At 46.1% G+C, this 22049-nt stretch overlaps 1 protein-coding gene across 1 annotated transcript; it reads right to left on the reverse strand.

The window, feature by feature from the left end:
* Positions 1-1826: 1826 nt before the first annotated feature.
* LOC135818134 (uncharacterized) lies at positions 1827-19622 on the reverse strand. Its single transcript, XM_065331466.1, has 5 exons — positions 19196-19622; positions 6480-6561; positions 5577-5711; positions 5051-5233; positions 1827-2546 (listed from the first exon to the last, which is right to left on the reverse strand). The coding sequence occupies exons 1-5, from the start codon at positions 19249-19251 to the stop codon at positions 2298-2300; spliced, it is 705 nt and encodes a 234-aa protein (XP_065187538.1). The 5' UTR covers positions 19252-19622; the 3' UTR covers positions 1827-2297.
* Between the last annotated feature and the right edge of the window lie 2427 nt (positions 19623-22049).

Genomic DNA, 22049 nt, shown 5'->3' on the forward strand with positions numbered 1-22049 from the left:
ACATCGACCTGGATATTGCACTCCACGGCACTGTGATCACTGATATCAAGAGGTACGACAGTAGCTACAGTTGCATGGGTAGGGTCAGCCAGAATGAGATCAATTATAGTACCATTCGGACAGCGGGGAGTTTCACGAGTGGGTTCTCTAACGATGTTCTTGAGGCCATAGGCGGCACAGAGGTCACTGAGATAGTGATGCTGGGGACCAGGCTGTTTTGGGTCCATGTTGACGTTGAAGTCACCAACCATTGTAATGGAGGCCGATTGCAGCTTGGCACGCAGGATCACCGCTTCTAGGTCTGTCCAGTAAGATACTGATTCCCCGGGGGGACGGTAGATACAACCAATCAAGTGGCAGCCAAGTGGACCTTTTATTTCCAACCAAGCAGACTCGATCTTGTCGGAATGAAGGTCAGAACGGGCTCGAATAGGAAGGTCTTGGTGGTAATAAAAGCAGACCCCACCACCCATCCGGCCGTGCCTGTCATTACGGTGTAAATTGTAACCATGGATACTAAGTTCTCCGTCTGCAATTTCGGGACTCAGCCACGTCTCCGAGATACCCAAGACATCGTAGCTGCGGTCGCGGATGAGGGCAGCTACTTCTGCACGCTTGTACCGTAGGCTACATATGTTTATGGCGCCGATCTTGAGAGGCGCTGCGGTCTGGGTAGGTGGAGGGTGTACTGAGGGTGACTGTGCATGCGGAGTGGCAGGATTCCTAGGGGAGAAGGGTTTGGCAAGAGGGTTCAGCGGCATGAGTGTTCAGGAGGAGATAATTTACAGGAGAAAACGGTATATACAAATAGAGCAATAGATGGGCTGGGTTCATAGAATGTGGACAGTTTTCAACGAGTACTTACTCAGTGGCTTCCTCTGCGGGCAGCTTCAACTCTCTCTGCCAGCTTTTTGCGCTCACGGTTTGAATACTCCTTAGCCCACGCGGATGAGGGCAGCTACTTCTGCACGCTTGTACCGTAGGCTACATATGTTTATGGCGCCGATCTTGAGAGGCGCTGCGGTCTGGGTAGGTGGAGGGTGTACTGAGGGTGACTGTGCATGCGGAGTGGCAGGATTCCTAGGGGAGAAGGGTTTGGCAAGAGGGTTCAGCGGCATGAGTGTTCAGGAGGAGATAATTTACAGGAGAAAACGGTATATACAAATAGAGCAATAGATGGGCTGGGTTCATAGAATGTGGACAGTTTTCAACGAGTACTTACTCAGTGGCTTCCTCTGCGGGCAGCTTCAACTCTCTCTGCCAGCTTTTTGCGCTCACGGTTTGAATACTCCTTAGCCCTCAAATAAAATAATTAAAAATATTGATGTCAATTTTCGACAATCAAATGTAACTCGTAGAAACAGATTGAATTTCCGCAACCCCACCAAAGGTTGTTGTCCTACTACATGTACTATAAATTCTGAACCAAAATTATGCGAAATCCTGGTCAAAAATTGAAAGCTCCAAAATGCACCGTGCAAGTGTATTTCGAAAGTCAAAAAGCAGGTTGGTTTGGGTGTGAAATACATCAAACGTCTCCGGCCAGAAAAAGCAATTTTCTCTCTTGGTTCGAGTCCTGGTGGTGACAGTCAATTTTTTCTTCAGACTTTTCCCGTGTGTCTCTTTCCCTCTAACCAGTTAATATTTCTCTCTTTTCTACAATATTCCGCGGGGTTTTCTGAATTCTGCGGGCACTATTGGATTCTGCGGAAATTCTGCAATCCGCGGAATCACGGAATTCACGGCGGACAGCATAACGCCTTTCCGGTTCGCTTTCATCCAGTTTTGTACGTACAGTCAACCTTGCCAATAGCGACCCTTGATCGTCCGTGAGAAAAGTGTTGTGATTCGTGAGGTTAAAAGCATGTATAGTTTTTTAAAATTATTAATACAATTATCAAGCAATAAACTACTTAGAGTGGATGGATCAGTATTATCACCAGAACTCCTACCCTCTACCGTTTGCATGACCATCCTGCATATCGGTAATTGTTTCTTCACAAAGACAACGAAAAATGAGAATAGGCTATGAGACATGGCACTCAGCAGCTACATGCCTGCTCCAGTCGTCTATGATCAAGTGTGTTGTTTGGCAAGCAATGGGAGAGAGTCTCCAAAAATCGTTCAGACATCAGTTCACCAAATCCATACATGTGCTGGCAGGAAAACCTATGCCATAGCTACGTCCACTGTTCAGATCAGGCAAGTTCTTGCTCCACATAGCACATAGCATCATAGAGTTCTACTGACATGGGCCGGTTTGTTTTCATGCTGGTATACAGCATGCAGTGACTGTTTTACTGAACACCATTGCCCTGGTGTTTGGCGAGCAGCTCATCGATGCAGGCCACAAGACATGCGGTTGGTTCATCGTGCTTGAAGGACCTTGGCGTCCCCTCGTCGGAGTGACCCTTTAGCGACATGACGAAAAACGGCAGGTCCTTGACGCCGAGCTCTTTGCGCGCCCTCTGATGCTCTGCCCAGACTTGCTCCTTGAGCTTGGAATCCTCCATTGCAGCCTTGCTGGCTTCGAGCTCCAATCCAACCTGCCAGTACAAAACAACATTAAAAGTACATGACAAACCGGGGCGGATCCAGGGGGGGGGGGGGGTGCGAAGGGTGCAAATGAACCCGTCAGGATTTTTCCAAAAAAAAAAGAAGAAGAAAAAAGGTCAGGCCAGGCCAGGCCCAGGCTCGCTGCGCGGATCCGCGGATGATTTGTGTGCAACCACGTGATCGTTCTGGACACGTGCTCGCACCAGGGCTGCACATTTGGAATAGAACCTTTTTGGAACTAACTGTTACTTTTTCACCGGCAACAAACTCACTTCGAAGTTCTTTACTTTTGACGTTGCATGTTTCAGTTGTCGTGTTAGCTTCTTTCAAATTCTCACTGCTTGTTCCGACTCCGTTTCCGTGTATGCTGAGCGGAGATGTCGGACACAGCTGGTGGACCAGCTGGTGAGACCATGGAGCCTGCTGCTAAGCGTCGTTGTGAGAGCCATCATCCTTTTGACATTGGGCGATTTGCTGGATTGATGGAGAATGCCAGCAATGATGACATCAAGTCGCTCCTAGATAATGTTTGGAAGCCTAAATTACTTGTAAATTTTGACATTCAATGTGTAACTAATCATACTACTCATCTTGGTGCTATGTGTGAATTATGATATTATACAGTAACACGCATAACATACTATGTCTTTGGTTTACTACTGCAAAAGAAAATATGTAAGTTTCATCCTCGCACCCCTCAGCTTTGGGGTCTGGATCCGCCCCTGACAAACCCCTAGAAACTATGATAAAGGATCAAAATGTTACACAGGGATGAATTTACTGTCACGTTTTTGCATAGCAGTTTTTGCTATGCAAAATCTAATTTGTGGCGTAAGCTACAAAAAGCATGGATCGCCTGTACATGTATGTATCGCAGCTTTCTGCGTGTCACTGTGATTTTTGAGTAGCAGTAGATCGATTTTGCGTAGCAAACTGCGATGCGATACAGGATAAATTCATCCCTGTTACATGTTATCCGTAGTTTGCCCAACACTATATACGCAAGATATTATTGTGTAGTCAGAGAATGCAACAGTTAGCACAATACACACTGATGTGCAACTGACATTCAACGAACTGATGTTAAGCTCCATCACGTCTGGAATGCACAAACCAACAGCCTTCCAACAGCTCTTAATGCATTTGAAGGGTTGAGTAGTGGAGGATAATTCTATTGAGCAAGCCCAGGGGTTTCCCCCTTGTCTCATGGCCCACTTACGACCAACTACTGACTACTGTTAAAGTGGCTCAGCAATGCTGATATGAAGCTGTCTTTACTGAGGTACACAGGACTCTGCCATCTCCATCTCTTGTCCCCCTCCCTCCTTACCCGACCCGACCCCTCCACACACCATTTCCCGTACAACCTATAGAGGTTATGCAAATGATGTCATGGTGATGAGTCAGCAGAACCGCTTATGAGTTGCTATGTATTCAGCTAGTGAGTTGCTTATGTCGCCTATAGAGCCTATAGAGAGCATATAGAGCCTATAGAGCCTATAAAGCCGATAGAGCCTATAGAGGGTATACGAATGATGTCATGGTGATGAGTCAGCGGAACCGCTTATGAGTCGCTATGTATTCAGCTAGTGAGTTGCTATGTATTCAGCTAGTGAGTCGCTCATGAGTCGCTATGTATTCAGCTAGTGAGTCGCTATGTATTCAGCTAGTAAGTCGCTTATGAGTCGCTATGTATTCAGCTAGTGAGTCGCTTTTGAGTCGCTATGTATTCAGCTAGTGAGTCGTTTATGAGTCGCTATGTATTCAGCTAGTGAGTCGTTTATGAGTCGCTATGTATTCAGCTAGTGAGTAGCTTACAACAGGGGCGTAGCACCCGCTACGACTGGTACGACCATGGCCGTACCACTTTTCGAAAAGTGTGGTCCGTCCGGAATGTGCAAAACCGTAATAAAAAAAATCAGGATCCATCGATGCATATGCGCATCAGACTTTGACCTTTTTCTAGACTCATAGATTTGTTATGCATCTGCAGTCGGGCTGAGTCTACTGTACTCGACTCGACTGCATGCACACTGCGCCAGAAGTTCCCAGAACGCAGGATTTTGTGTATTTTTTACAAAATTTTCCCGGGGGAGGTCCCCCGGACCCCCATCCAACAAGGCCTTCGGCCGCGCCAACCTTTGGTCGTACCACTTCCAACCCCCCCCCCCCCTACGCCCCTGTACAAGTCGCTATGTATTCAGCTAGTGAGTCGCTTGTGAGTTGCTATGTATTCAGCTAGTGAGTCACTTGTGAGTTGCTATGGATTCAGCTAGTGAGTCGCTAAGTATTCAGCTAGTGAGTCGCTAAGTATTCAGCTAGTGAGTCGCTTGTGAGTCACTATGTATTCAGCTAGTGAGTCGCTTGTGAGTCGCTAGTGCTGCAACATTGCCAATGCATCTCAACTGATGATGTAATTGCATAACCTGCATGTATAACTACACAAGTTAGATAGCCCTGTGATCAAACAAACAGTGAATCGCTATAACGCTACCTCTTTAGCGGCCTCCAACAGGACGTCCATGTCATTGACGTTGCGTGCATCCTTGAAGTGGATCTTGAGCAGGTGCTCAACAAGACGTTCCTGCACGTCCAAACCCACCGACCCGGCGTAGTGGATCAGACAGTGGGAGCGCGTTGAGTCAGCCATGTGACGGGACGTATCAAAGTCTATGCCCTGGGGGGAAATAACAAGACCGGACCACAGAGTCTGTGACTAGGATGCTGGATACTGAACAGAAATACTACGTGGGCTGCAGCAACACTGGCGACGGATAGTCACTTTCTTCAAGCTGAGATTGCAAAGTACACGCTGCCAAACTTGCGAGCAGCAACATTTAGCCAGGCGTGAATTAAAAGTGTTGCTATTGACGCACATGGTAATGAGACCAGAGCTATTAGGAACACGTGTAAACAATCAAACTTGTCTTGTTCCTCAGTATTGCCAATTGAGGCTGGCATGGCAATATTCAACTCTTTTGAAGTATTTTCCAGCGCGACACTCGATTCCTGTCAAGTACCTTTGCATGTCCCATGGTAAACAGGTCCAGCTTCTTGTCGGCCATTAGCTTGGCGACATCCGCCCCGTACTCGCCAGCTAGCCACTCCAGATGTGGCGTCGTCTTCTCACCCATAAACTTCTCATCCAGGAAAACCTAATGAAGAAAAATGTAAGACGGGAGGGGGGGGGCACTGAGACACGCAAATGGCACTTGAATTTTTGTCATCTATTATATATTTACTTCAAGTACACATCTCTAGACATCTCCTAGGTGTGCAAATGACTGCAACGGAGTCTGCGAGTGCTTAGGAAGCATCTCCTAGCACGTCATAAGACGGCCAACAATCAGTTGAGGTGAAGGGCGAGAGCCAACCATGGCAGATTTCATCTGTATTGAATGTCATGACCCTTGAGACTCGAACATTCCTTCTCTTGCAGGACGACTGACATGACTACTAGAAAATGTTGACCTTCAGCCCCGCCACCACAACACAGCATTTGGGGAACAATGAAAGCTCATTGAAACTCAGACCGACAAGGAAGGAACTTTGGAGAATACATACTTGTAGCTTGCAGAGTAAGATACCGGTAGCTTGCTGTATGTATTCTAAAAAAGGCCACAGACAGAACACAAAATTATCCCTCCCTTTGTCTCTCTCTCTCTCCTTCTGCGGCTCTGTCTCCTTCTCCGGCTCCCTCTGTATGTCTGTCTCTTTCTCGCACCTTTCTGGGGCGCTTCATGTATGCTTTGCATGTGGTTAGGGAAGATGAGCGGGATTAACGAATTTGTCTGCTATACTCTTCATGTAGCTCTGAAATTTCAATGAAATTTTTAGAAGAACCTGCCTATTTGTCCAGCAGTATCCGCAAAGAGTTCAGCAGTGGTGTGTAGTACTAGTAACCACAGCAGTCCATTACTCACCGATCTCCAGCGCTGCTCAAACTTGGCCTGGTCCTTGCGCAGTTCGATGGCCTCCTCGAGATGTCGTTTGCCAACCCACGTCCTGCAAGCAACGCCAGAAGGTTACCGTAGTTGATATCAGTGCATGTGGAATTATTGATGGACTACCGGATAAACCGGTACAATGCGAACATGTAATCGTTTCAGCCCTACTTTATGGCGAACAATTTTCGTTTGCAACGAACCACAAAGTGTAGGCCCACATGTAAGCCAAGTGAACTCATACTGTCATGGGACAAGGCCCTTCCACACTATGTTTCGCATTTTCGGGTGAGTTGGCAAGAATTTTTATTTTTATTTTTGAATATAATTATCGGAAATTTCGCAGAAGCATTTTGGGCTAAAAAAATCGCATAACGTGGAAGGGCGTACATGGGACACATGCCCGTCATCAGGTGTTGCTTGTATGGTGTGAGTGCATCTCGCTTAGGCGAGACCCAAAAAAAATAGAGATTCCCGGGCCCTCCCGCACCAAAATCGAACCAAAGCCATTTTTTTTTTTTTTTGAACAGTTCATACATGTGCAGTACTGATCATGATCGTGTGAGTAGATCTGTGACGTGGAGTCACACAAACCCGGGCTTGTACGACTCCCTGATGTACAGATCAGGGCCATCGTTGGCCGAAATACAGAAAAATAGAACGGGTAAACCGCGTACCTGTTGTCTGTAAAAAAATGAATAAAAATTACCGGAAAATGCTGTAAAAAAAGTTCCACATGCTTGCACACATAAAGTCATGTACGAGGTGATTTGGCTTTTTTTAACATGGTTGTAAATGACGTTTTTTCAGCCACTTCTAGGCAAGCTACGTCCAAATAAATTGTTGCAAGTGAAAGTGCTATCCTTCATGCCTGTTGTCTCAAAAAATGGGAATGATCCCACTTTGGAAAGTGTCTTGAATCATGTCCTACTTTCTTAGTATTCTTAGGGTTCAAATAATTGGTGTGTCATTTTTTAACAAATTTGTAAAATGGCATCACAAACTGGGATATTCGGTCATCAATGTTCTGAAGTTGATAGATATCACTTCAAGGAATGCCAGTGGATGAAAATTAATCTGTCAACTGCATTGTATGCTGCCGCAAAGCCGTGTTTTTGTATTTGTAACTAGTGGCTGTGTCATACGGTAGAATTGGGTAGATAGCATAGCATCGCAGCCATGTTTTCGTTCTCACAGAGTGTATTCCGTGACCTACTGTTCTTCATTGTTGTCTTTAGTGATGGCAGGATGGCCTGACGTCGTCCAAAGGCCCTGCGGAAGCAATTCACTGCCCTCCTCGTCCATTCAGGGGCTTATTTGACACATTTTACACAAAACAGCAAAGCACCCACCACTAGGTATACCGTCGTGGCAGGGAGAATTAAATTATATGCACCAAATTTTCTGGTCAATGTTGATCTACGATTAAACTGGCTCTCATTTGCCACCACCCATGTTTCGATACAGCCATCCGGAGCAGAGAAACAGCCAGAAGAAAAGCAAATTTTACACATTTGTTAAAAAATGCCAAATGTTAAAAAAAGCCAAATCACTTCGTACTAGTACATACCGTATTTCCACAAATAGTAGGCCGGTCTACTATTTTTTCAACCTCGTCCTAACCCGGCCTTATAATCGAGGACGGTCTTGTATTCGAGGACGGTCTTTTATTCTTTCAACCCAGTTTGACCGCGGTCTTCTATTTCTCGCAACACAGTTTTACCCCCGTTCTTCCATTTTCTTCCACACAGTTTGAGCACGGTCTTCTATTTTTTCCCACAGTTTGAGCACGGTCTTCTATTTTTAACACAAGAACAAAGACTCATTCAGTAGGCCCGGTCTTCTAATCGGAGACGGTCTTTTATTTTTTCAATCGCCCCCTGCCCCGGCCTTCTGTACGAGGAAGGCGTTGTAAACGAGGACGGCCTTTTATTTGCGGAAATACGGTACATGGGAAAAAAATAAAAAATAAAATTCGTCCGCCCGCACCAATTTCATATGGGTCCTGCCCGGGAATCTCGATTTTATTTTGGTCTCGCCTTACAAAGAACTTCCAGGGGCGTCGGAAGGTGTTTTAGTGTGGTACGGTCAGCCATCTGAAGTACAGTTTACTCGCGGGGGAGTGGTTGGTGAGGCGAAAATTTTGGAAATTTAAAGCCCAGATCAGTGCATTTTATTGCTTGACGGGGTGCCTGAGACAAAACGTGGTACGGTCAATATGGTAGCGACCATACCGTGTCCGACGCCCCTGACTTAGACTACAGGTGAAATCCTGATAATTCGAACCTCAAAATGCCAGGAAAAAACTTCTAATTATCCGGACATTCTAATTATCCAAACATGAACCCACAACACAATATGTATGTCAAAATGCGCTCACGGTCACGCAGAGTTGCGCTATGGACCTTAGACACAAATTTTACGGACACTGAACTGACCGGCACAGCCTGCTCGTGCAAACTGAACTGACCAGTACAGTGTACAGTGAACTTCGAATTACACTTTGCTAATTTCGAATTATCAGCACAAATCCCACACATTTTCTATGTACGTGGAATCTGTGGGACTTCTAATTAAGGGGGTTCGGGACAGTTAGCCCCAAAAATTTAATTTCAACATCAGCCCAATCTGACATCAGGTTTGAATAGGTACAGCCTTATATTTTCGCTTAGTAACATCAGTTTTTCAATTGCCCGAATAGGTCTTGCCAAAATCACAATTTTCCTTGATGACACAAAATAACACAAAATCCCAAAATTGATGAGAAATCGTCCATAACATCAGTTAGGACAAAAAATTTGACATAAAATTTTACAGACTGTTCGAGGTAATGACTAAGATGATATCAACACCGAAAAATGTACACTTTGGTTGACGATGGGATCCAGGTCGTCATTTCCTGGAGAAGAACAAAAAGACGCAAAAAATGAAACTTTGAATATTTTTTGCAGCTTATTTTTGAGTTTGCCCCATATGTGGATACTTCAAACACGTTCTATAAGTGGGTTGGAACAGGTTTACCGCGGCGAAAATAGGGGTCACCGTGCATATTCTGGAGAAAAATCCAAAAAACTGTCAAAATTTGCCTAAAATTGGTAAATTCACGTATCTATATTGCTTGTACTTCTCTGCTGCTGCTTTGGTCATAACTTATTGGATTTTTGGCTGTTAGGTGTTGCATAAACTCACTAGAGCCCTCGGCGTTCAGAACAATACAAGGATGGAATAGCTGAACTAGTAAATTTGCCGGAAAACCCTGGGTGCACGCATTATCGATAGCTACTTTTCTCCATGATTACTCTCCTGTTGGCACTTGGTTGTGATACATGTACATGTAGCTATGACAGCGCTTAGCACTGCCCCATATCAAACTACAATGAAAGCTGACATGTTGGAACGAATCAGACAACATTGAGTCCTCTTGTTCTTCAACCATGCGAGCTAGAACGTGTCCCCACACTGGCAAAAATGATGGTATTTTACGGTGCGCACAAATAAGTGAAGCTCTGTGCCACAGGGCGTTCCTTACAGTTGGGTTGCTGCTGGTTCTTCGCTAGGTGTTCAGCCACCACTAATATAATCTTCCTTGAGACTGTCACCCGCTTCTTACCTCCGACTTGCTCCTTCATCATTGCAATTTCAATTCATAAGTCCAAATTGAAATTGCAATTTGTATTTGCTCGCAGTGGACATAGTTTGATGCGCTCTCCATGATATCAAGCGAATGGCCGAGGGCCCTCTTGATTGGTGTGAGTTGCCAGTATGATGCAAGCCAGATATGGATTGATCGAAGAAGGATAGATTTACCATCACTGTGGATAAGAGTCATACTGTAGCTCAGTTGGTTAGAGCATTGCTCGCGAATAGCAAGGTCCCTGGTTCGAGTCCCGGTGGTGTGACTGATGATTTTTTCTTTCTTTCATATTTGGCTTGCAAGTGTTGAGTTTCGGAGAGAAAAGAGCAGTACGTGGCATGTGGCCTCTAATTTCCTAAAACTTGCTCCTTCATCAGTCTGGAAATGGCTGGCTCACCACTTCGTTTGTAGGACAAGACAAAGTGCTTCATCACCAACCCACTGGCAGCTGCCCGCACTGCAACTGATTCAGAGAAGCACGTTGCTTGGACCAACGGTTGAAGGGTGGCCAGCCGCTTTTGCTTATGTTCTGCAAACTCCATCGCCGAACATGCTGATGCAAAAGTGACAGAGTGCTACAGGATACTGGCATCAGGGCGAGCTTCGACAATTTCAGCTAGGGCCGCAACATCCGCAACAGCATCATGAGCAGCGAACTCATTCCCAACGATGAACTATAAATCAATCTGAGGCTGTAGCTTGGGAGCTCCGGTATCGCGGTTTAGGGATCAGAGTGTTCACCAATCACAAAAATGCACACCATCGACACACACATCCGTGCACACATACACACACACACACACACACACACACACACACACACACACACACACACACGCACACATGCATGCTCTCACACGCAATAGAACACACGCGCGCGTACACACACAAACATCCACGCACGTGTGCGTACCCACCCACATGCATGTGCACACTCATGTGCATGAGTGGAGATGCCCGCATACACATGTAACACCAACATGCCCTGGGAGCGGTCATGCACGTGTGTATAGTATGTGTGCGAGGGCACGTCCACATGAGCGCATATGCATGCGCATGTTCATACATGCGTATGGTGCACACATGCACAAACATGCAGGTCTACGCAAACACACAGACGCTCGCGGCCGCCGCGCATACAGTGTGCTCATACATTTCCATAGCCATAGGGTGGCAATGACTCCCAAATATCATGAATAAATCTTATGAGATTGAAAAACGCACTTACCCAAAGCAGCTTTGGTGTTGCTTGTGGAAGCACGGGGGCCAGGGTGTTGAGCAGTTACAGGGCTATCTGTATCTATAAAATTCTCCATCCCACACTGCTGACACGGAATGACAAGTACGCTGCCCAGGTCGTGCCTCTTCTCTTCAACGCAATCAATGAGCGCCAGAGGTTTGCCACATCCAGGATTCTGGCACGCAGACAATCCCACAGCCAGATACCTGAGATGAACGATTCGTCGACCGTGAAGAGGGGCACTGAACGACCTCTTCGCGGGAGTCGAATCCAGTGGCGTTAGTGATGGAGATCGCCCTTTCCGTTTTTCAGGAACTCGATCGATCGTTTGAGTTTGCGAAGCGTCCCCCTCCTCGGCTTCTTGCATCGTCCAGTACGCAGAATGAGAGGCCGCGTCGTGGGTGACGGATTACTCTCCCGCGTCTTCATCCCCAGGACACGTCGGCAGGAGAACCGAGCTATCCAAAAACCGCCAATGTCAAAACAAATCCGCAAGTCCACTAGTGGCTGAGCTTCTTCCTCAAATCTTGTCTCGACTCGAGCACTGCGAAGTCATGGTCAAACTATTTTCTGTGCATGATCGCGTCCCATTTTTCCACTCCGAAAGGCATTATTTTTCAGAAAAAAATTCGGAAATCCAACATGGCGCTAACCGTCGCGAACCTCCTTAACCGGACATGTAGAGTTCGTGGTTCGAATTATCAGAATGTTTTATGTGGGAATCGTATTGATAGAAATCGGTCCTGGAAAAACTTCTAATTAAGCGGTATGTTCGAATTAAGCCATATTCGAATAATCAGGATTCCACCTGTGTTACATTACATGTACACTTAAGTCTCCTGCACAATGGTGGTTGTTATATCAGAAGTCGACTGTATAAATGAAGAGTGACATCAAACTAACTTCAACAATGAGTCAGTATTATCAAGAGTTCACAACCCAACAATGAGTCAGTATAATAATTATTATCAAGAGTACATAAACACCAGGGGCTGTGTACTCTTGGCATTAGGCCAATTAGGGAGCTTACAATGTACGTCCCACGTAACGGATACGGGAACGTGGGTGATACACGTAAAGTTCCTGCAATGGACCCACGTTCGCAATGTTGTTTTAGTCACACGAAGCAAACAAAAGCATGAAGCGAAAGGCCCAAACTTGGTCAAAGACGAAGTTAAGAAGCTCATCGAATATTTTGATTTCGTGCTTCGGAAACTTCTTCAGCTGAGCACCCTCACAGCTTGCGCAATGCGCTCCATTCTGATTTTCACCCTCGTTCTGGCGGAACGTGTGTGAGCCTGCATACACGGTATGTCGTGAATCAGAAAACGTCTGTACGTGGGTCACTGAGTATCACGTGGTACACACACGTAAAGTATACACGGAGTACGTGGGACTAAACATCCATATTGTGTGAGTGTGTGTGGTCATACTCATCATGAGTGTTCCGCCACAGCCCGAACTCGCTGGTCTTGCAAAATCGCTAAAATTTTGTGGCAAGATAATTATAATAATTATAATATGGTTTAAACTTTAAAAAGTAGCCACGATACAGCCACGTAGAATGCAACAAAATGAAGATGAAAATGACTAGCGAAAACACGGTGATTAGACTGATTTCACACCTACCGCTAGTACATAATCTCTACAGCTTAGTTTCGCTCTGCGCTGAGTCCTGTACACTGTATGTAGGCGCTGCACTGCGCCACTCGCATTTCTTGATGAAAGAAGATCTTTCCGGTGCACCGACCCGTGTGGTACATGGTCGACTGCACTGGCGCTGCAGTGCCATCCATGATCCACTCTGATCTGGCGGAGTGGAACAGTGGATACCAGGGAGTACTACTCCCTGGTGGATACCGCGGCTGAGATACCCCACGCTGAGAGCAGTGAGGGCATGTGTACAGCTAGTCTTAGTGTGACAAGTGTGGGTCTCCACATTGACAAGTGCTGGGAAAGGTGCCCGTCATGCTCTGTCAGCGCCACTTCGCAAAGACACAGGGCACTTGTCCCGCTGACTGCAGAAGAAAGGCAACCCTTATTATAGTCGTTAGCGTAATCCAGATGATGCGGAGTGTGGTGGGACACTTGAAAGCACACGTACCTATGAGTATCAGAAAAGCTGCTCTTTCAAGAATTTTTCTTGAAAGAGCAGCTTTTTTGTAAACCGTCGACTGCTAGTCCTAGATCCTCCTAGAAGTTAGTTAGGCTACACTGACTGTTCTAGTAGTAGTACAACTGTCTGTCTGTACTAAATCTACTACTACTAGTAGATGTACTGATAATAATAATAGTTGTGTACTGTAGGATATGACCATGACCATGATGATAACCGATTGTAAAATAATGTACAGCGCGCTCGCGATCGCGCCAACGAAGCGCGACCTCCGGAGCTCCGTGGACCTGGAGCAATCACCCCCCCCCCCCCCGGCCCTCCCGTAGTTGATTTGGAGGTGACCATGGTGACAGAGTTGTGACTGAGGAGTGAGGGTCCTGGATGATTGATGGTTATGAAGGGTGACGTGAACGCATATTCCACCTATCCACGAGCGACCCTGACTCACCCTGCCATCCGTGCACGATCTGGTGTTCACGAGGCATTTGTCGCGTTGAAAACGGAGCGTCTCTGCTTCTTGATCTCTGTAAGTAAGTAAGTTTCTACTTCTAGTGGTATCCCCGGTGATCAGGTGATGGTCTGGCCTGGAGAGCGCTGGAGCTCTTCAGCCAGGCGCAATTTTCCTCGGCCTACTCAAGCTCAACTGATGAGGGGTGATTTCCCCGAAACAATGTAAGCAGGAAGTACAGTGGTTCTTGCAGGTTTGCAGAGTCGAAGAACGATGGGCTTCTCGTATGGTCTGGATGGCATCTATTGGTCAAGTCAGGTGGGCGAGAAAAGCGCGATGATTGTATTGAGAGATAGGTCATAAATTGTGGTTCTTGCAGGTTTGCAGAGTCGAAGAACGATGGGCTTCTCGTGTGGTCTGGATGGCATCTATTGGTCAAGTCAGGTGGGCGAGAAAAGCGCGATGATTGTATTGAGAGATAGGTCACACATAACCATACAGACAAGAGGAGCAATGACGACTGATGACAGCAGAAGAAGAAGCAAGACGCGACAAGAACAGGCACTGCCGGAATGTACAGTCAGCGTACATGACTGATCATGTTGTACTTGTATAATTCCCGAAAATATGCAAAGGACGGTGGGATGTAGCAGCGGCTGGTGCCATGGTGTAGCCAGGGTCCACCACGTCTTGTTGTCGCTATTGCACTGACGATTTGTGGTTTTCCGATTTCCTTCATTGACTTGACTGTGTGGTCTTCAAGTTCTTGAGCCGTTTACATGGTTTACGCCTCTCATAATAATTATTATTAATATTATAAATCAGGTTACAGAATATTTCTAGTACTCAGGCTTCCGCTCAGTGCTACAGCCATGCACAATACATTACTCTCAGCTCAGTGCTACAGCCATGCCCAATACATTACTCTCAGCTCAGTGCTACAGCCATGCACAATACATTACTCTCAGCTCAGTGCTAGCCTATAGCCATGCACAATACATTACTCTGAGCTCAGTGCTACAGCCATGCACAATACGTCATTACTCTCACTCTCAGGTCAAAGTACATGTACTAGGACATCACCAACACTGGTAGTCGTGGTAGAATGAGCTCGCACGTACACGTACAGCAGTAGTAATGCCGGTACATGTAGTACAGTAGCCATTTTTCCACGTAGCGCCAGTGCTCCGGTCTCTTCACACTTTCAACTGTCAATCAGACGTTATGCGATTACCAGATGGCGGCACATGCACATTACAAGTATTATTATTATTAAATTAAGTGCTGGTCTGCCACGCCATGAACCTACATCGAATTTATATGAATTGTATCTTATGTGTGAACATGTAACCTTTGAGGACGTCCACAACATATTCAGCAGATTATCACGGCAGCCTAAACTAAAGTATTAAAAAGGCCAAAGCCGGCCACTCTTCCTACCCATGATTACTGTATGCTGCAAGTAAATTAGTCCGGCGGACCGCTGCTAATGCTGTTAATAAAAGACGGCTGTGCTCGTTGAACGCCTCTGTGTAGAAGTGTACTCAAGGGAGTCATGCTATGAGAGTGCCTTGGAAAAGGATTGTTCAGCCAGAGCAGCTCCACGTAGAGTAGCGATGTCATAGAGCACTGTGTTATATTACTACCACCCCGCATCATTCTATTTCCTATTTTTATTTTTCTCCTCAGCTTCTTCTTCTTCTTCATAAGCTGTTGACGGAGACTCCCTCGATTTAGGCTAAGGCCTGTGGAGAATCCATAAATACAAATACAAACACACACGCTGCAATGACACTTTCACTGCAAGGGTGTTCCCTGGGAGTGGTAAACGCTTGACGTACTAATAGGGCACCGGTAGTATCAAGACTACATGACGTTGTAGTCATAAACCTTTACCTTTTACATGTGTGACTGTACTCTTGTATTGGCATGGTAGCATTCTTTTAATTTGGCATGGAGACTATTGGAGTTACTGATGAGCCCCAGCTCATGTTTGGAGAGCCAGGAATCATCAGGATCAAAATTGTGAGGTCAACAATTACATGATAATCGATGGTGGTTGCTGTACATGTACGTGTATTTGTACATGATTGTATTCGCTGTGCAGCCATTGCGGGACATCTACATGTACAGGTACAATCATGTATTCCATGCCGGGTACGGGTCGGTGAAGGGAAACGTGACGAAACAAACTGCTGCACGTCTTTGTCCTTTGCAGTGCATCTACTTATCTAGCCACTGCGTGTCGCCTTGTGCATGGTAGTAGTACGGGGTGTACTGTGTGGGTCTGCCCATAGTGAGAATAGTGGTGACAGGATCATGTAGTCTCAGGCTCTCAGCTACATAATTTCGTGATTAGTGATGACACTGTCTAGTTTGCTCTGGTGCATGCTGTTCGCTGATTATCTTCCACCACCATTACATGTCTCCGACCAATGCGTGAATAAAGTTTCGTACCAGACCAACTACAACAAGCACTCACGTGACATAATTTAAATAATTATCCTAGCATGCATTGTCGCAGTCATCATCCGTGTACAGTACATGATTGTATCATTAGTGTCCATGCAAGTGTGAGTGAGTGAGAGTGTGCAGCCCATTTCATCGTGACTTTACTCTTGGTGGTGGTATTCCTAGTAGGCATATCGACTGCAAGTCATCCGACATACATGCTACGAGCATCGTGGCATGATCTCCTTCAAGCGCTTCACTACACAATGCAGCGCCACTTGAGGAAACAATCCCTGCAACTGGGAATCCATCCTATCCGCTCTACGCTGATGGGAGTAAACAGTCCGAACTGCAGAGACGAAGCGACAATCATGCGCAGGAGGCGACACGTTCACGTCAAGTGTCTATTATCTGGCCACACTTACACGGATAGGCGATACACTATGAAAGATGAGACTTCAGCACTACGAGTCTACGGCCTAAGATCGATACAGTCATGTACAATGTACATGACTTTGTACAAATCAGAAACAGCTACTATACCTCGCCTGAGGACAATCGCTTGACGCTCTGAGGTGCCTGCCTGATATGGAAAGGCAGGGACAGTCTACGACCATGGCCCATAATCAGCGCAATTAATAAAGTGTACATCGTGGTGTAAGACACAATATTGACATAACTTCATCATAAGCTACATTACATCTGGCCATTCTGGGACAATGATTCATCACGGATAGCTGCGTAAGCATTTCACAGGAAACGCTGTGAAGTCAGAATGCCCCCATGCAATTAGTACGCCTGAAAGGTGAAGTGAAGGGCGAGCGAGTGAACAATACCTAGCATTCCTTCCCTCCTTGGTGCAAGAAGCTATGCAGGAGCCTCACATGTGAGTCGCATGGAGGATGGCTGGCCTGAAAAGCAGGGCTGGCCTGTTTGTCTGAGTTCACATCATGATTGTCGCTGGGTTACTGATCCACTCTTCGTAGCAATGCAATAGCTCTGTATGATCCAAGCCTGTGAAGCCCTACCTTTATAGCTGGCTGCTCAAGGGGCATTACGAATTATGTGGTCCCTGTTTATACACTGTAGGTGGTCTTCTTATCCAGGGTCATTTCGCTGACTCATTTGACTGGAAACAACACCCATTGCTCCATTGGTCCTACACAGGGAGTCGTCAAAAAAGGTATTTGATGACTCCCTGGTCCTACATGTACCTGTACATGTACATTCCCATGCACCAAAGAAAACATTTTTCATGTACATGTACATGTGGTGGCAGTGGTCCGCTGGGAGAGGTGGTCGCGCTATCACAGTGGTCTCCTTGACAGGTTTCACTACATGATTGTACGAATGGGAATACAAGTAGTTAGGTACTACTGACACATGATGTAGCACTGGCTTGCAAGCTTGGTGCTGCATCGATGCATCATCATTTGAACGGATCAGTGCACTATCCCAAGGCATAAGATATTTCGAGACAGTTTAATTTAATTCAAGAAGAGGTTGGTGCGACTTCGGCGATAGTAGGGGAAGAGTGTGTTACTCCCTACATGGGAGCTCGCGGTTTTCCTGCTGACTTCAATTCTCACTTTACGATAATATAAAAATAATCGTGTCCATTCCCGATAGGGGTAAGCGGATTATGCCGGCATAATTTTTGGCATAATCAGGTCCTTTTTGAGAAGGAGCACAAAATGGCATCCGAAAAACAAGGGCAGATGCCCAATGAGGCTGTAATATACACACCTGCTATTGAAGGACCATACATAGCGCTTCTTGTCGATTTGGAATAATATTTTAGCAGCCACTACAGGACATCTCCCAAAAGTTCAGCGTTTGCTTGCGAATTTGGTATTCCTCTTGCATAGTATTGTCTTGTACTTCCACAAAGCTCCCAGTCCACACCATGACAATGGTCTGAGTCCTTTTTTCATGACGATTATCTGTTCACCTGACGAGAAGGCTTGAAAGTATACTTGTGAAGACAAAAACTTTCAAGATGTTTGTAATGAGCCTGAAGTATGTCCTTTTTATGAGTATTATCGCATTTTTGTCTCAGAGGAAACTGATCTGTTCTTTTGGTCTTTTTAGTGAAGCATATAAAGCATAATTGGCTGTTTTCTCGAGCATCCTGCGAGCATCGCTAGAACATAATCTGGTCATTTTCCGAGCTTAATCCGCTTACCCCTACACACACATGCACAAACGGCTCCTTTTCAGTGTATACAGTCATGTACATGTACATGACCGTACAATGGTACAGGTACCGCCCAGCATGATAGAGATGGTTTAAAATCAATGTCCTCCTCGTGTACTACTAGTACTAGTACATGTTGATCAACACGTGACATACAAAACTATATCTGATGATTCGTTTTATGTGTTGATTCTTCACAAAATGTGTTATTTTGCCCGTACAAGAGGCTCAGTGAAGAAAAAAAAACTATACCTGTACACTCATACCTCGGTTATCCGGACCCCAAAGTGAGTTACGGGCACTTCAGTCTACCGGGTACTAGTACCCTTCGGGTGAGTTTCAGTGGAAATATTACTACTCTCTTGTCACTTTTGGTGGAAATAGTGACGTCACATGCCATATCTATGGCCCTCCTCTTGGTTATGGTCATTTCGATGTTTAATAGGGGCAGTACAGTGCCCGGTCCCAGACCGCCCGGATAAACGAGGCATGAGTCATACTACCCTCTGGGGCCAGACTACTGACAGTACTGCACAGTCGGACTCTACAATTGTGTGAACCCGAAGTTCGAAGATGAACCCCACTACAAAAATTAATATTTGCCCTTACCATGCACACACTGTGTCTCCGATCATCTCGATCTCCACGGTTGGCAGGTTCGCCATCTTGACTTGCACTCTTGGATGGGCTCCTTGGCTCTGTGTAATGCCTACGCGTTGTATTGGCGTGCTGTACCACCGCTCAGCACACCAAAGATAGAGAGGGAGAGATACTGACTACTGAAGCTTCGGCAGCCAGTGGCGTGTTGGACAACCCAAACCTGAGCCTGAACTGAGCTACTCACTTGAACCGAACGGTGGACAAAAAGGTGCTGCTCAATCACCTTCAAAGCACAAATGCAGTATCGTGTCCTTGACTATCTGTTTTCAGGCTCAGCGTGGAGCTGCAGGCGAGCAGTCAGAGCAGTGCGAATGCTATGTGCAAGCTTCGGAAACCTGTCGCCGAGAGACTAGACGACGTATTGCAACTGTTGTTACTTGCTGACTTGCACCCTTTCGGAGTATGTCAGTCAGCTTCATGCCAAAGCAAAGTCTGTGCTAATGACTACTAATGCCGTTGACCACACCGTCACGTGCACGCGGTCTCTTCCCCTTGCCACCTCGGCTTTGCAATTTGGCGCATACTATTAGTACCGAAATACCTTCACTTCAGCCTGCAGACTGTCACGCGCGTACAGAACAGCTAGTACAGCTGTGTACGCAGCATATCCCATGGCCCGGCCAGGCTCAAACCGACAGGTCGCGCGAAAACTGCCCAGTCCAGGGATAATTGAGTTGCGCACTGCATGCTCCGTTTTCCTTGGCTGAACGACCCAGCCCTCTTGTCATATCAGGGTGACTGAGCACATTTCCGCGCTGCTGTCATGTGCGGCCACGACCGTCGAGAGCTGTTGGCTCAGCCACCAAAAATCCTTCCCGGAGCGCAAGACCTGCACAGATCCGATCGCCGGCACGCAGCCTTTGCAGGCGATTGTGAACGAGACACGTGTAGAGTGTAGTGGCGGTGTGTGTACGTGCACCGTCAAATTGTTCATGGTCGGAAGGATCTCATGTCAGTCATGATAATGTGGACGTGGCCCAGAGATGATCGTGGGGCAGGTCTGCGATGGCCAACTCAATTTTCCTCACCTGTTCCAGTTAAAAGTGTCACACTACGACTAGTACAATCATGTACTATGATGTAGTTCATTGGACTAGGAGTTGTATGTCTCAGTTTACGTGTAGTCCACATACCGGTACCGCGGTACAACAATGCAATGATGTGACTTGAGTCTGTCTTCGAAGTGAAGTGAAACCTGTGGCTGTAGCAATCAGTGGTAATCTGGCGATCAGGACCACTCAGCTCAGATTGTGGCGATCTACATCTCTGATCTTTCTGTGACTCGACCATGACGAACACTTGCAGTCTACCGGCCTGGCGGCGCCTGCTACATGTAGGCTGGCAGGTGAACAAAGACACAGTGACGAGCTAGACGGCATACTGTAGAGCCTGGTGTAGATCTACCCAATATGCCAATGCCCAGCAATGGCGCGGCACTGGCCATGGTTCATGCACCCAATGCACCCAATGCACCCAGGCATAGTACTTTATGCTGTGTACCCAAGGCAAAGCGACAGTTCGCGCGCTCTGTCTAGTCTTGGTGAGAACTGGTCAGTATCATGTACATGTACTGTGTATGTTCCCCGCCCCGTTTAGTCTTGAGAAAAATAGGCCGGGCTTTTTCGACGCCCTCCATGTCCCATGATCCAGCCAGCTCCCTCGATCTGTCATGCAGCTGCGTTGCTGCCTGCATGCACTGCCTGGTCCCCAAACCCTTGACCTTATCGTACGCACAGGTCTTCTCGTTTTCTCATGTAACCAGGTAACTGCACCCGCACTTGTTATCGGTATTTGCATTTTCGCGTCATCGTCAATCATTAATAATTGATTGATGATTTCGCTTATGCTGAGTGCACTAGTGGTGGTAAACAGAAATCAAAAATGGAAGATGCTGATGTCGAGGCAGAAAACAACATGAAAGAAGGAACAAAGAAAACAGGATAAGTATGGATATTGAATGGGATACGTAATGATTTGATTTGATTTATTACAGCAATGAGCATCTCATAGCACAGTGAGAACACCGGCCAATACAAAGAGAGAGGGTGTTAGCCAACCACGGCATAATGATAGTGTTGATACAAGAGTACATGTACCGGTACATGTACATGAAAACTCTTGCTTGAGTCTTGGTTGATATTACTTATTGTGATGTTTATTATTATTATTTTGCTTGTTCGCGTTGGCATCAACCTGCATAAAGCAGGTATATAGCCTTCGCTTAAGCTGCCATAAAAAAGAAAGCTCATCCTAAGCGAGAGGGCTAGAGGGAAATACATGTATAACGATAACGAGATACAGAATACAAAGAAATCCAATGAGTTCAACGTACAATTCAAAACAAGAAAGAAAGGAAAGAAAAACAGAGCCGAATCTACCGATTGATCCATCAATCGACAAATGGGACTAATCCGTTAGTGTTGCAAAGTAGAAACTGATTATAGTTGCAGATCTCCAGGCCAGGGCCAGCATATTGCCGATTCTGGATAGGTCTCCGCAGCATTTGATGTGGTAATTATCATAATGTTTGATAAAATTGTTAGAGTATCTAGTATCTAGAGTACCGAGTATCTAGTATCTAGAGTATCTAGTGTAATTGTATCCGTTATTATTGTTAAGGGTATCTAGTGTAATTGTATCCGTTATTATTGTTAAGGGTATCTAGTGTAATTGTATAACTTCAGCCATTACACACAGCACACATTAGTTCCTTCCACTTTCGACGATCCTGGGCGAGCTGCCTCAGTGCAACTAGATCCTCGTGTGATGTGAGGGAGTTTGTGATGTAGATGGTGTGATTCTA

This window comes from Sycon ciliatum, chromosome 5, assembly GCF_964019385.1.
Source record: "Sycon ciliatum chromosome 5, ocSycCili1.1, whole genome shotgun sequence".
Classification (NCBI taxonomy): Eukaryota; Metazoa; Porifera; class Calcarea; order Leucosolenida; family Sycettidae; genus Sycon; species Sycon ciliatum.

Excerpts from the sequence above, each read along its gene's own strand:
- LOC135818134 (XM_065331466.1), bottom strand. The coding sequence starts at position 19,251 with ATGGCGAACCTGCCAACCGTGGAGATCGAGATGATCGGAGACACAGTG. Across the intron at positions 5,712-6,479 it reads TTGAGCAGCGCTGGAGATCG|GTTTTCCTGGATGAGAAGTT; the intron begins GTGAGTAATGGA and ends TTTCTTCATTAG. Across the intron at positions 2,547-5,050 it reads TGTTGGAGGCCGCTAAAGAG|GTTGGATTGGAGCTCGAAGC; the intron begins GTAGCGTTATAG and ends TTGTACTGGCAG.